Here is a 14,766-nt window from a genome sequence, read left to right on the forward strand (position 1 = left end):
TTTAATAAGTGCCCTCTAGGATGCCTGCAAAGAAAGAAAACATGATAAATTGTCCACAGGGTGCCCTTCCAGTGGATAAAATGTGATAAAATCCTCCTCAGGATGCCTTTAAATGGAGAAAACATGATGAAGAGTCATCTAGGGTGCCCTTCTAGTGGAGAGAATGTAAAGAAAGGTGCCCTTTAGGGTACCCTTATCATAAAGCGAATGTAAAAAAAAGGTGCCCTTCTAGTAGAGAGAATGTAAAAAAAAAGGGTGCCTTTCTAGTAGAGAGAAAGTAAAGAAAGGTGCCCGTTAGGGTGCCCTTCTAGTGGAGAGAATGTTAAAAAAGGGTGCCCCCTTGCGGTAACCTCACCTAGCGGTAACCTCACCTAGCGGTAACCTCACCTAGGGGTAACCTCACCTTGCGGTAACCTCACCTAGCGGTAATCTCACCTAGGGGTAACCTCAACTAGCGGTAACCTCCCCTAGTGGTAACCTCACCTAACAACAGAAACACAGAGCTAATGGAAAAATGGCGACGCGTCAGGGAGACGAAAATGCAAAATATCTCAAAAAGAGAGAGAGAGGGTACCATGAAAGTTACATTGAGTTCGGCTTCATAGAAGCAACAGACAATGGGGCCCGCGGGCCAATTGTGGCCCTCGTGACGATATTTTGTGGCCCCCACCTTGATATGAATATTACTTTTTGGGTAATTTTGTGTCTTTTTTTAGGATTTTTGTGTCTTTTTTGGGTCATTTTCATACTGCCTCCAGCGGCCCCCAGGTAATTTGAGTTTGAGGTCACTGGTGTACATGCTGGTCCCCACCACAGAGTCCACCACTGTCATTATTGTGGTCTATTAGTCTTGTTGACTTTATTGTTTAATTTCCCTGCAAAACACAACTTCCTCCTGATTCTATTGAAGCCTTCACCCACAGGGTTATAACAGGGAATATTACAGTAAAGGGATGTTAGACTGGAAAAGTTTAGTCACACTAAACCCAGTAAAGCCCACCACAGGCTCTCTACCAGTTTACACCTGTACTGTGGCTGCATGTGTAAGTCTAAAGACTACACACACACACACACACACACACACAGGGAGACACACACAGAATTTGGAGAGGATCACCGTGTGATTGAGGGAGGGACTAGCAGTGTGCATAATATTCTTCCCTCTGTGGGATCGCTGCAGCAGGTACAGCATCTCTGCAGTCCAGCGCTCAGCTGTCACACTCAGCTGCCCGGAGATCCAGTTTACAGGAAACTTCTCACACCGCAGTCGGTAAGTGCAAAGTTTTATTCTTCTGAAATCATCTGTAAATCCACAGCTGGGAGGAGAATCTGTGTGATATGATCGCTGCTTTGATGCAGCAGCAGGGTGAAAGTGTTGCCTTTAAACTTTCTCTTTCTCCCGTCAGGAATTCTCATAAAGCGTGCAGCCAGCGCGCTTATTTTTATTTATTTATTTATATCATTTATAATTAAAATGCGCTGTTTCATCTCTGCTTATTGTTGCGACCTTGCTGAGAAATAATCTCAGAAAAAACGCAAATTAAAGTTGCATGCACGTTTTTTTTGATCTCGTTAAAAAATGAACTTTACCCCAATATTTTTAATTCCTTTCACTTTGTGCGACTTCAAATAGATCCTGCACAATAATAATCTATTTATATGTTAAAATGCATTATTAGGGTTATATGCTTTGCTTTTATTTAGCATTAATTTCTTCTTATTTCCTCTCCATATGAGTTACATTAAGCCTAAAGGTAGTGCATGCATTTGAATGACAACTAATTTGCACATTATTCACTTTGAGTACTTTTTTCTCTCTCTGAAACAAGCGCATCTGAGTCTTTTTGAGCTGCTGAACATCTGCAAGCATTGAGCAGTGGCACATCTTTCCCCCTCAGTCTGTCAGCAGCTGCCACAAACTAGATATGCCAAATTGCTTAACATATGAATGTGAGGAGGATGGGACCTGCCACTGCCCATATACACCATCCCTCCTCTAATGTGATCCTGCAGCTCCGTTTCCAGTCTCTTTTGTTGACGCTGCTTCAAGTAAACAATGTTAAGTGATAAGCAAAGTGTGTAGGAGGTGGAGAGGAAGGAGAAAGAGGAGGAGAAAGAGGAGGAGAGGCAGATGAGAGGAGGAGGCAGTTTTTTTTTATAAGGAGAGAGCGAAGAGAGGAGAGGGAAGAGATGGAAATGTTAGGTTGACAAGATTCTGCATGGATTGGTTTTCTTCAGCTAAAATCTTCTTTTTTTCCACATAAAAATCAGCAGTTTGATTTAAAAGACATCCTGTAAACCATAAATCAGACAAAGATTATATGGGATGATGTGTTTTTTAAAAGCTGATGATAGATGTTATTGGAACCCAGCTACACTGCAAAAAAGGTGTTTAAAAAACAGATAAAAACAGTAAATCTGAGGGAAATGATCTTGCTGCATGGACAGATAATTTACCTTGACAAGATTTCTTAAATTAAGATTATTAAATCTAGAAATAAGCATGTTGAACGCTTAAAATAAGAAATTAACTCTTAACAAAAGGTAAATTATCTAACACTTCTAAATCTAAAGTTTTTTTTTATTTTGGTAAGAAACAAATAATCATCAGGTCACTCTGCTCGGGTTCAGTTCATCACTGCTGGCAGCTTTAATTTATCTCTTTTGTACATTTTTTTTCTTTTTTTGGTCATTTTGTGACCAAAAGAAGATGTTAAAAGACACTAAATGACCAAAAAATGACAAAGAAAAAGACAAAAAAAGACATTAAATTACCAAAAAAAGACACAGAAGATGTAAAATTACAAAAAAAGACACAAAAAGACAAAAAAACACCAAAAAAAGACACAAAACCTTTCTTTTTATCTTGATAAGAAACAAATAATCATCAGGTCACTCTGCTCGGGCCAGTTCATCGCTGCTTGCAGCTTTAATTTATCTTGTTTTAAGAGTTAATTTCTTATTTTAAGTGTTCAATATGCTTATTTCTAGATTTACTAATCTTAATTTAAGAAATCTTGTCATGGTAAATTATCTGTCCATGCAGCAAGATCATTTCCCTCAGATTTACTGTTTTATCTGTTTTTTAAACACCTTTTCTGCAGTGTAGAGGAGACTTTATAACATTTTCTCCACTGGAAGGCCATCTTGAAGGACATTTTGTTATGTTTTCTCCATTTGTGGGCACTTGTTTACACACTTTTTTGCAGTGCTCACTGTCCCCCTTTCTCTTTCTGACCCCTTCCCTTCTCTCTCTCTCAGTATATACCAGCCAGTGTAAACAGCCTGTGATAGATCGAGGCTCCGCCCTGCCCCGTCCGTTACTGTGTTGATCCCTTCAGCAGGCCACAGCGTCCGTCATGAGTTACTACATGGATCCAGTTTCTTCCTACCCGGCCCTTCACCCCTGTGACCGTCTGGGCGCGATGGTAAGACCTCCCCTCGTAAATTACCTCCGTTGTTAGAGCTGCCTCAGCTACCTGCCACACAGCCAGCAGGCAGGAATGAGTGTGCAGGAATGTGTGCATGCAGGGAGCAAATATGTGTTACAACTAGGGCTGGGCAATATGGCCCTAAAAGAATATCACGATATTTCAGGCTATTTTTGCGATAAGGATTATTCTTCACGATATTACGAAATACTTAAAAAGATGTAGAAAATATGTTTTTTTAGTCTGTATGAATAAATAAATATCTAAAATGTATTGTTAAGTGCAAATCTCAACAGTTGCCAAATACAAAAACGTTTACTCTTGACTCCTTACTCTTGAGTATGAGCAAATAATAAAAAGATAACCATTTAGGGGTTCCGGGGGGCATATTTTAATGACATTTTGTAAAGGAGAATAAAGGTTCTTGTATATTTTATTTAAGGCATCTTATTTTGACAGTCTTCTTGTAAGTTCTGTGGTGGATTCTGTTAACACAGCGTGCTCTTATTTTGAAAGCTGCATGTGTTTAGCAACAGAGAGTAAGTAGCTTTTTGTGATGAAAACAACTTTAACCACTACATCAAGAAGTAGGAATGTTGCCAATATCATGATATGCATTTTTTTTAACCATAAAAAAATATATACCAATATTATCGTGAATGATACGATATGGCATACCCCTGGCTACAACTCTGGTTTCCATCAGCTGGCAGTAACACTCTCTATCTCCAGTGGAGCAAAGTTATTATAAACAACAAAAACTAGAATTGAAAAAACATTTTCGTTACCTGAAATAAAAATAAAAACGAGAGTTTTTAAAAAAACATAACTGACTGAAACTGTATTTTGTGGTTCCAAAACTACCTAAAACTAACTAATATTATAGTGAAAATGTCCTTCGTTTTCATCTTTGTCAACTTTTTTCATCCGTAAACCTTTTTGGTTGATATGAAATCTATTTCATCTATCTGGTTTTATGACTTAATAAACTTATTGGGGCTGAGATGGATCAGACAAAGGAAATAAAGGAAACATTTATTGTGACCTTATTGAATCTGGCACCCAACAAATACCCCATTACAAAAAAACTAACACTAAAACTAATTTAAAAAAATTCTCAAATTTACGAGAAATAAGTGACAAATTAACAAGAAAAAAGTGAGGAATTTACGAGAAAAAAGTGACAAATTTATGAGAAAAAAGTAACAAATTTACGAGAAAAAAATTACAAATTAACAAGAAAAAAGTGATAAATTAACAAGAAAAAAGTGAGGAATTTACGGGAAAAAATTGTCAAATTTATGAGAAAAAAGTAACAAATTTACGAGAAAAAAATTACAAATTAACAAGAAAAAAGTGATAAATTAACAAGAAAAAAGTGAGGAATTTACGGGAAAAAATTGTCAAATTTACAAGAAAAAAATGACAAATTAACAAGAAAAAAGTGAGGAATTTACGGGAAAAATAGACAAATTTACAAAAATGACAGGCAACATTTATTGTGACTTTCTTGAATCTGGCACCCAACAAATACCTCATTACAAAAAAACTACAACTCATAAAAACTAAACCTAAGAATTTTCCAAAAAATAAAAACGTATTAAAACTAGCAAACTCACTCTAAAAACTAATTAAAACGAACTGAATTTGAAAACAAAAATTGACAACGAAATTAAAACTAAAACTATTATAACCTTGCAGTGGAGTCCACCAGAGTTGCACTAATAGTAGCGTATCTGTACATGCTGTTCTTTGTGATTTCGTCAAACGTTAACGAAACAGAGGTGTTGAACAAATTTTCTCCAAGGCTGTGAAATCTCCCTCAGCCTCTGTGTTGCACAACCACCTGGCTGCAACATGCACTTCTCTTTAGCCAGTAATATAGTAAATATTGAGCTTGCTTTTGAAATTAAGACTACTGTATACCAGGGCAGACTTGGTCAAAGTTAAATGAACAGACAGAAAATAATTATATTTTCATTTGGAGACTTTCTATTCAGTAAATATAGTAATAAATAATTATAAATGTTCGTAATAATATTGTATCATCCCTTTAGTATTGTGATAATATTGTATTGTGATGCCACCGTTACTGTAAACCAGCTATTCTCAACCTTTTTGAGTGGCAACCCCCAATTTAACATGCATGTTGTTATATATATTTTTTATATTTTATTGTTACTTTTAATCTAAGTCCTTTGCTATAAGTTTTAAGGTCCATTCTGACCTCCTGAGTGTGTAACAGTCACCTTCAAGCCAGAGACTCCTTGGAAAGTAATAACTTGATACTTTCGGATTTGTCAGAAAAGACACAAAATTACCCCAAAAATAATCAAATTGACCACAAAATGACACAAAATGATCAAAAAGAGACACAAAATGACCAAAAAAGTACATAAAAGTAAGCAAAAAAGGACTCAAATTGACCACAAAATGACCAAAAAAGTACATAAAAGTAAGCAAAAAAGGACTCAAATTGACCACAAAATGACAAAAAATGACAAAAAAGGAAACAAAATGACCAAAAAAAGACACAAAATGACCAGAAAAAGACACAAAATGACCAAAAAAGACACAAAATGACAAAAAAGACACAAAATGAACAGAAAAAACACAAAATGACCAAAAAAAGACACAAAATGACCAGAAAAAGACACAAAATGACAAAAAGACAAAAAAGACACAAAATGACCAGAAAAGACACAAAATGACCAAAATAAGACACCAAATGACCAGAAAAGACACAAAATGACAAAAAAAGACACAAAATGACAAAAAAAAGACACAAAATGACCGAAGAAAAAAGTCATTAAATGACCAAAAAGACTAAAACACATTAACACATGAACACTTTAACACAGTGGAGACAGAGCTGACTTGCAAAATGATTTGGCAACCGCCAGAAATCATCTTGCGGCCCCAATCGGGATCGGGACCCCCAGGTTGAGAATAGCTGCTGTAAACTATGTATTTTTCACACTTTGTATGATCAATATTGACCAATATGCAACAATAAACTGTCAGAGAGTAAATATGGTGAAACTATATGACGCAGCCTCTGGTGTACTGTACATAAAGATTCTAAAACACACACACACACACACACAATCACCCTCAGCCTCTGTGTTGCACAACCACCTGGCTGCAAGATGCACTTCTCTTTAGCCAGTAATATTGTAAATATTGAGACCTGAAGGCCTCCAACCTTGCCACTAACCAATCAAATTGGAGTCAGACCATCCCCGCTGAATAACACTTTCCTGGGCTAAGCCTCCCGCTCGGCGCTCCGCGGCGGTCTGTTTGCAGGAACACCAAGGCTCTTAACGGTTTCCAAATGAGAGAGCTGAATACAGAGTCAGAGACGGAGGTAGCGGGGAACATTGGGATTCCTGTCAGATGAGCATTTGAAGGGTGAAGGCCAAGGAGCGGCAAAATAAATGCCTCCATTTGTATGCAGAGCGCCGGCACATTAGGATAAGAGACTGAGGTTATATGCAAATGTCAACCCCACCCTGGCCTGGTAGAAAACACTGAAGGATACAGCTCCCCGCCTCCTAATTGGCTCAGGTGGCGGGGCTTGCCTTTGAAATTGAGACTACTGTATAGCAGGGCAGACGTGGTCAAAAGGTGAGCCTGGATCACCTCACTCGCTCTATTCTCCTGAATTTACATGAATTATCAGCAAACAGCAGCAGGAACCGGTGTGTTTTAGTTTAGATGTTTAGTGACGGACTTCTGCTGCAGAGAACAAAAGGGGGGAGGCGAAGAAATCAAGGATTCTAAGAAGCCTGCAGCAATTAAAAGGAAAATGCCAGCAGCCACTTCACTGCAAAGGTGATTTATGAGAAACTACACAGCAAAATCTGTAGTGTTGTTTTTTCAGTATTAATAATTTTGAGTTGAGTGTTGATTTTGGAGTTGTTTTAACATTGTAGTGATAAAAAAAAACTCTGCCAGCGTTGTCAATCAAGCGAGTTACATGTTAACTCTATGTCTTGGACTATTTTGTTCATTTCTGAATCCCTTTCATGTCTTTTTTGTGTCTTTTTTGGTCATTTTCTGTCTGTTGTCGTGTCTCTTTTTAGTTATTTTGTGTCTTTTTTGGTCATTTTCTGTCTGTTGTTGTGTCTTTTTTAGTTATTTTGTGTCTTTTTTGTCATTTTGTGTCTTTTTTTGTCATTTTGTGTCTTTTTTTCTAGTCATTTTGTGTCTTTCTTCTAGTCAGTTTGTGTCTTTTCTTGTGTCTTATTTGGTCATTTTTGTCTGTTGTGTCTTTTTTGGTCATTTTGTGTCTGTTGTGTCTCTTTTTTGTCATTTTGTCTCTTTTTTGTCATTTTGTCTCTTTTTCTAGTCATTTTGTGTCATTTTTCTGTCTTTTTTGGTCATTTTTGTGTCTTTTTTCACTTCAGTTGGAGTTTATTTTCAGATTTTGTGACTTGTATGTTTGGCTAAAGACAGAATGCACTATTAATGTGTCGTAAAACAAAACAATGAATGTTAATTATCACATTAGTGAAAGGAAATAACATGATTTTAGGGTTAAAAAAAACTTTGTGTGTCAAAGTAACCCAATGTATGTTAAAAATGAACACTCACAGTGAAAGGGAATAACACGATTTTAGTGTTGAAATTACACTTTGTGTCAAAATAACAAGATGTATGATACAAATTAACACTCAAAGTGAAAAGGAAAAACACAATTTCGAGTTAAAAGTGCACTTATGTGGTGTCATAAAACAACACCAAGGGTGTCAAATATTTAACACTGTTAAAGAGTTAAAATATTAACACTTTTCAAAGTGTAATTTTAACTCAGAATCCGTGAGAACTATATAAACTCAAAAAAGTGTTAAATTTAACTCTCTGAGTTGAATTAACACTCCCGATTTTGCTGTGTAGAAGACACAGTGAGGCTTCACCTTAGTAGATCATGTAACATAAAGTTATTTATGATAAACTACAGGACACAGTGAGTCTGTAGGACATGTAACATAAGACACAGTGAGACGTCCTATAATCTGGAGTGTTAATTCAACTCACAGAGTTAAATTTAACACTTTTTCTGAGTTTATATAGTTCTCACGGATTCTGAGTTAAAATTACACTTTGAAAAGTGTTAATATTAGGGCCGGGACTTTAATGGTTGATTAAGATTAATTAATTACACAAAAATTAACACGTAAAAAGAAAAAGGGCGCATTGAGTCCCGGCCCTAGTTAATATTTTAACTCTTTAATCGTGTTGAATCTTTGACACCCTTGCTGTTGTTTTATGACACCACATAAGTGTATTTTCAACCCTAAAATCATGTTATTTCCTTTCACTAATGTGATAATTAACACTCATTGTTTTGTTTTACGATACACTAAAAGTGCATTCTGTCTTTAACCGAACATACAAGTCACAAAATCTGAAAATCAACTCCAGCTGAAGTGAATCTAACTCAGGTGTTAACATGTAACAACGCTGGCAGAAGCTTTTTTTTATCACTACAAGTGTTAAAACAACTCCAAAATCAACTCTCAACTCAAAATTATTAACACTGAAAACACAACAGAGGACACAATGAGACTTCCTACTGTAGAACATGTAACACAGCTTTAGTTTGGATTGACATGCAGCTCACTTTCTGATTCAGTTTCCTTCACAAAATATTTTTGTCATATTAAATAGAGACATCGCAGCGTGCCACATTATACGTTAAACAGCTCTGAAGCAGCAGGCAGCGTCAAGAATCAGTACCTCCTTATGGATCCACCACTAATATATATATTTATATATATAACAGGAACTTTAGTGTGAAGTAAATTGAGGTTTCAAACATTTTTGGATGATTTTCTGCCTCCTCCGACTGCTGTAGAGTTTCACGTCGCATCTATAAAATGTTCACTGTGGAGGAAAAAATCATTACAGCATAGTAAATATATATATATAACATATATTGATACATGGGCGTAAAGTACCAATAATTTATTATATATATATTATCAATATGGAAAATATAGAAGAACCTTTCCTCAGTCCACCAGAGGGTGCTGAGCAATTTTTTTTACACATATTTACATTCATATACCCCAGCTGATGAGTTGGTGAAAAGGCTGCAAAATAGCTGTAATGCTACAGTAAACGTCTGTTGTTGTTGTTATTATTATTAAATTAATATTATTATATGTAGACTGTGATACCAACAGTTCAGTTTGCAGTTGCATGTTACACTTATGATCATTTTTTATGACTGTTGGTCAGCCTGCTATCTGAACAATCCCATTTTTCTCCAATAATAAATATTAAAGGTTTTTTTGTATGTATTTTATTTCTTTTTTTAACATGTTTTTATTTGAAGAAATGAACATTCATCACAGATATTAAACATACATCATTTTTCTTATTTTCTCCCAACCACCCATCCCCATCATGCTTTCAATACGAAAAAATAAAATAAAATAAAATAAATAAATAAATAATGAAAATAAACTGGCGAGCGAGAAGCACACCTCAAATGTTGAAAAAAAGTTACAGGCATGAAAATATATACAAGGTTAAAATAATACTGTAATATAAATTGAATAAAGATAAACTAAAATAAATGAAATAAAAATAAAAAGCAAATAAAAAATAACAAAAGAGAAAAAGTGGACAGTACAAATAGGCTATTTGCCTTCTTTTAATTATTAATCTTGTGGGAGGGCTGTACATTTCTCAAAATAAGATAATAGAGGGGCCCATGTTTCATAGATTTTTGGGTATAAATATTAAAGTTAAATGAACAGACAGAAAATAATTATATTTTCCTTTGGAGACTTTCTACTAAATATAGTAATACATAACGATAAATGTTAGTAATAATATTGTATCATCACTTTAGTATTGTCATAATATTGTATTGTGAGGCCACACTTACTGTATTAAGTATTTTTCACACTTTTTATGCAATATGCACCAATAAACTGTCAGAGGGTAAATATGGTGAAACTATATGACGTGTTTCCAGACGCAGCCTCTGGTGTTCTTTATGGCAGATATGGCAGGTGTCAGTAATAACATTAACGACAGCTCAGATCCATAAAGATCACAGCCTGGAACAGCAGCCCGTTATAGTAATTAATTACACCTGGGCTTTACTTTTCAACACACAGGTGCATTTAATTACACGTCAGGTAAGTGCAGACACTGCAGTTCAGATAAGCTGAACACATGACAATTAACTTATGGCTAAGCCCCGCCCCCTCCACTCACTCGGACAACATTGAGTGACAGGCGCTATGGCAACCATCACAGTAGGAGATATTTCACAGGAGCCAATTGATAATTTTTGGAGACGGGAAGATTATATATCATCTCAAAGTCACCAAAAGGGCCTTAACTATGCATTGGATGGTTATATTAATAATTTTATTGTTGAGAAAGTTGTCTAAAATGTTGCGCTTCAATATGCAATTAATGGTTCATGGTAAAATTAAATATGTTCAGGTTTAAGTTGCATACGTTTCAAGGACAACAAGCCTTTCTACCATCTTTACCAAGACTTCCTCTGTTAGTTTGGAGCTACAGTATTTACATTAATAATTCAGCACAACATTGCTAACATTTGGTTATTTACAGATAATTTAATGAAGCTAAGCTCCAAAAGTTAACGTTAGTATATCTAGAGCCCTTTGGACAACAGCTAACAATCGTACGATTGCCAAAGTACAAAAACTAGCACAAAACAGGCCAATGAACTCCCAGCAAACAAAGTGACATGATGTCCAACGCAGCTAGAAGCTAACGGTAGGCTAACATTAGAAAGGGTTAGGCTAACGTTAGCTAACTTTAGCCTAACATTATAAAGGGTTAGGCTAATGTTAGCTAACTTTAGCCTAACATTAGAAAGGGTTAGGCTAACTTTAGCCTAACGTTAGAAAGGGTTAGGCTAACGTTAGCTAACTTTAGCCTAACATTAGAACGGGTTAGGCTAATGTCAGCTAACTTTAGCCTAACATTAGAAAGGGTTAGGCTAACGTTAGCTAACTTTAGCCTAACATTAGAACGGGTTAGGCTAATGTCAGCTAACTTTAGCCTAACATTAGAAAGGGTTAGGCTAACGTTAGCTAAATTTAGCCTAACATTAGAAAGGGTTAGGTTAACATTAGCTAACTTTAGCCTAACGTTAGAAAGGGTTAGGCTAACGTTAGAGATGTTAAAGATAACTTTAACATCTCTAACATGTAAACATCTCTAGCAGAGTGACAATATGTTGCCTCAAATATGTTGTTGACTTCCCTTAGAACAAATGAAGACATCCTTGTTCATTTTATCCATGTTTAGTTGATGTTGTGGTCTACCGCATCACTTTATCCAGAGCAGACACTTATCTGGGTTAGGGTTAGTCAATTGCGGCCCTTGTGACGATATTTTGTGGCCCTCACCTTGATATGAAAGTTTAATGTGAGTTTTATATGAATGGCACTTTACCGTGTTGTGTGTGGAAGGTCCCTTTAATGACTTTTTTTGGTAATTTTGTGTCTTTTTTTGATAAATTTGTATCTTTTTAAAATAATTTTGTGTCTTTTTTAATAACTTTGTCTTTTTTTAATAACTGTCTTTTTTAAATAATTTTGTGTCTTTTTTAATAATTTTGTGGGGTTTTTTTGGTCAGTTTGTGTCTCTTTTGGTAATTATGTGTATTTTTGGTCATTTTGTGTCTTTTTTTAGTCATTTTGTGTCTTTTTTTGGTCATTTTGATACTGCCTCCAGCAGCCCCCAGGTAATTTGAGTTTGAGACCCCTGATTTAGATAATCCAAACTGAAGGCATACAAGACTCCATCAACAACATAATTAACGTCTCTGTCCGTTCTCTAAATTGACTCCAGGTGATTTGTGGCCTCTGAATGGAAAGTTACTCCACACTTGAACGGTGTCGATGTTATCTCCATTGTTATCTCTGTCAGTCTCTCTGTCTAATCCATAAATCATCCATGCCCCCCCCCCCCCTGTTGACTGGGCTGATAGGAGGAGGCAGCGTCCCACGCAAACCTCTAAAGACCCTCGTAAACTGGCCTCCCTGATCCTCTGGTCCTGTTTGCCATCCATAAAGCTGGCCGGCTCCTGATAAATACTGCAGGGCTGCTTATCAGACGGCCAGTCAGTCAGTTTCACATATGATGTGTAGCCTATGTACATAGTATATAATATGCGTAGGTATACTACAGGGCAAAAGTTTACAAGCAACTTAAATGTTCTGTTCACAATGTCTTTGTCAAAAACCAGTGTGTATTCTCTGTATCTCTGGATGTGTTTACTGCATGATCAGACTTTACCTTTATTGAATTGAACCATTTTCCTCCATTGACCTTTAGGTAAACATTGATGTTATCAGACCATTGGTGAATAAATGTTACCAAAAGAAAAGAAGGGCTTAGTTTTATGGTGGAGGAGATTTGGAAGAGTCACAACTTCAGTGAAAAAGTAAGGAGAGGAGACAAGGAGACAGGAGAGGAGACAAGAGAGGAGACAAGGAGACAGTGGAGGACACAGGAATGGAGACAAGAGAGGAAACAAGGAGATGAGAGAGGAGACAAGGAGACAGGAGAGGAGACAAAGAGACAGGAGAGGAGACAGGGGAGGAGACAAGGAGACAGGAGAGGAGACAAGGAGGCAGTGGAGGAGACAGGAGAGGAGACAAGAGAGGAGACAGTGGAGGAGACAGCAGAGGAGATGAGAGAGGAAACAAGAAAGGAAACAAGGAGACAGTGGAGGAGACGAGGAGAGGAGATGAAAGAGGAGACAGGAGAGGAGACAAAGAGGAGAGGAGACAGGAGAGGAGACGGGGAGACAGTGGAGGAGACAGGAAAAGGAGATGAGAGAGTAGACAAGGAGACAGTAGAAGAAACAAGGAGACAGTGGAGGAGACAGGAGAGGAGACAAGGAGACAGGAGAGGAACATTATTCCCTTTTTCTCTTTGTCTTTTGAGAGTTTAGATACAAAAATCCCAATAAATCGCAACTGTGTTCATATCTCTGAAAAACTACCACAGAAATGAATCAAACTGAAGCAGCTGAGTAAAGAAACAAGAGTTCAGATTTATACATTAAGGAAAGAAGGAAACACTAAGTCTAAGACACTCTTTTTTGCAGTGTGGAGACTATATTACAAGGACTTTACCAACATTTTATTATAAAAATACTTTTTCAACCCTTATTTAATACGGTAAGTTAAAAAGAGCACATTTTATTCTAGCTGAGAAAAATGTCAATCCCCTGTTCACATCACTTCCAAACTGAAACAATATCTATGGAGTTTTTTTTGTGTGTTTGTTGTCAAAAGAAGGCTTGATATGCTAAAAATGGCCCCGTGGCTATCTCCCTCTCTACTATCTTCTGTATGCACCAGAACTTCATATCTCTCCCGGCTCCTCTGTCGAGTGCTGACTCTAAACTTCCCTTCTGCTGCGACCTCTTACGTGAACGTTTCTGTGATAAGCGGGATAAATCAACACGGCACTAGATAAACTGAATGAGTCGAATTTAGCCGCGAGGGTTATCTGTGCGGGAAAACAATGGAAAAAAACTGTTTTCAGAATCCAAGGTTGCCCTGCCGGCCAAAGCCACTGGATAGTTTGATTAGTTGTTTTCAGCTCAATCTTTCATTACATCCCTGAGCACATAAATAAACGTTTTTCAACAGATAAAACTCTGGCTAAACTTATTGTTACATTAAAAAACACACAGTGGAGTGTTTTCAGAGCAGTAAAACACTGGTGAGTTCACTTCAAGTGTGATGGATGTGGTTGGAATTTAACTTTATTCAACTTTGTTCGAGCTGTTTTTCCAGCTTTTTTTCGGTTTGAATTCCATCCGAAACTTGAAAATGTTTCTAGTTGCTAATTCCTCATCTGAAACAAAAGCATTACAGGCATTTTTTGTATTTGTGCTTAACAACAAAGGAAGGAAAAAATCTCCAAGTATTGCAAAATGTTTTAAGCTTTGCTGAGGTGGAAAATTTGGTATATTCATAAAAAAAATTAGACTCAGTGCAATGGAATGGAGTAGTCCATTACGTTATATATATATATAAGTTAAATTACACAACTACAAATTATAATGTTGACTTTTGGGTTAAATCTTGTCACTTTGTCATTTTTAATTTTTTTATTTAATGGTTTGCTGACTGGAGAATTGGCGCCACCTATTGCTCATCTCGAGAAACCTAATAATAGCGTAAAGCTAGTGGATGGATGAATGCGGTTGAAATTTTCAATATATGCAAATGAAAAGCTGTTTACAGTTACCTAGATCACTTGAGTTATTGTCAGCACTAACTACACCCCTTACACACCCTGTTGATAAACACTA

General features: G+C 36.5%; 1 protein-coding gene across 3 annotated transcripts in view; it reads left to right on the plus strand.

Moving 5' to 3' along the window:
* Nucleotides 1–1,178: 1,178 nt before the first annotated feature.
* The window catches only part of ets1 (v-ets avian erythroblastosis virus E26 oncogene homolog 1), a 77,620-nt gene continuing 64,032 nt past the window's right edge, over nucleotides 1,179–14,766 (plus strand). For 2 of the 3 annotated variants that reach the window (XM_059330612.1, XM_059330615.1), the window contains exons 1-2: nucleotides 1,179–1,270; nucleotides 3,262–3,428. In XM_059330612.1, the coding sequence (XP_059186595.1) occupies nucleotides 3,360–3,428 (69 nt within the window). In that variant the 5' untranslated portion in view covers nucleotides 1,179–1,270; nucleotides 3,262–3,359. Of the gene's footprint in view, nucleotides 1,271–2,929; nucleotides 3,429–14,766 lie in introns of those variants that run through there. The other variant, XM_059330614.1, reaches the window with a different exon arrangement.

The sequence above is a fragment of the Centropristis striata genome, chromosome 4 (assembly GCF_030273125.1).
Source record: "Centropristis striata isolate RG_2023a ecotype Rhode Island chromosome 4, C.striata_1.0, whole genome shotgun sequence".
Taxonomy (NCBI): Eukaryota; Metazoa; Chordata; class Actinopteri; order Perciformes; family Serranidae; genus Centropristis; species Centropristis striata.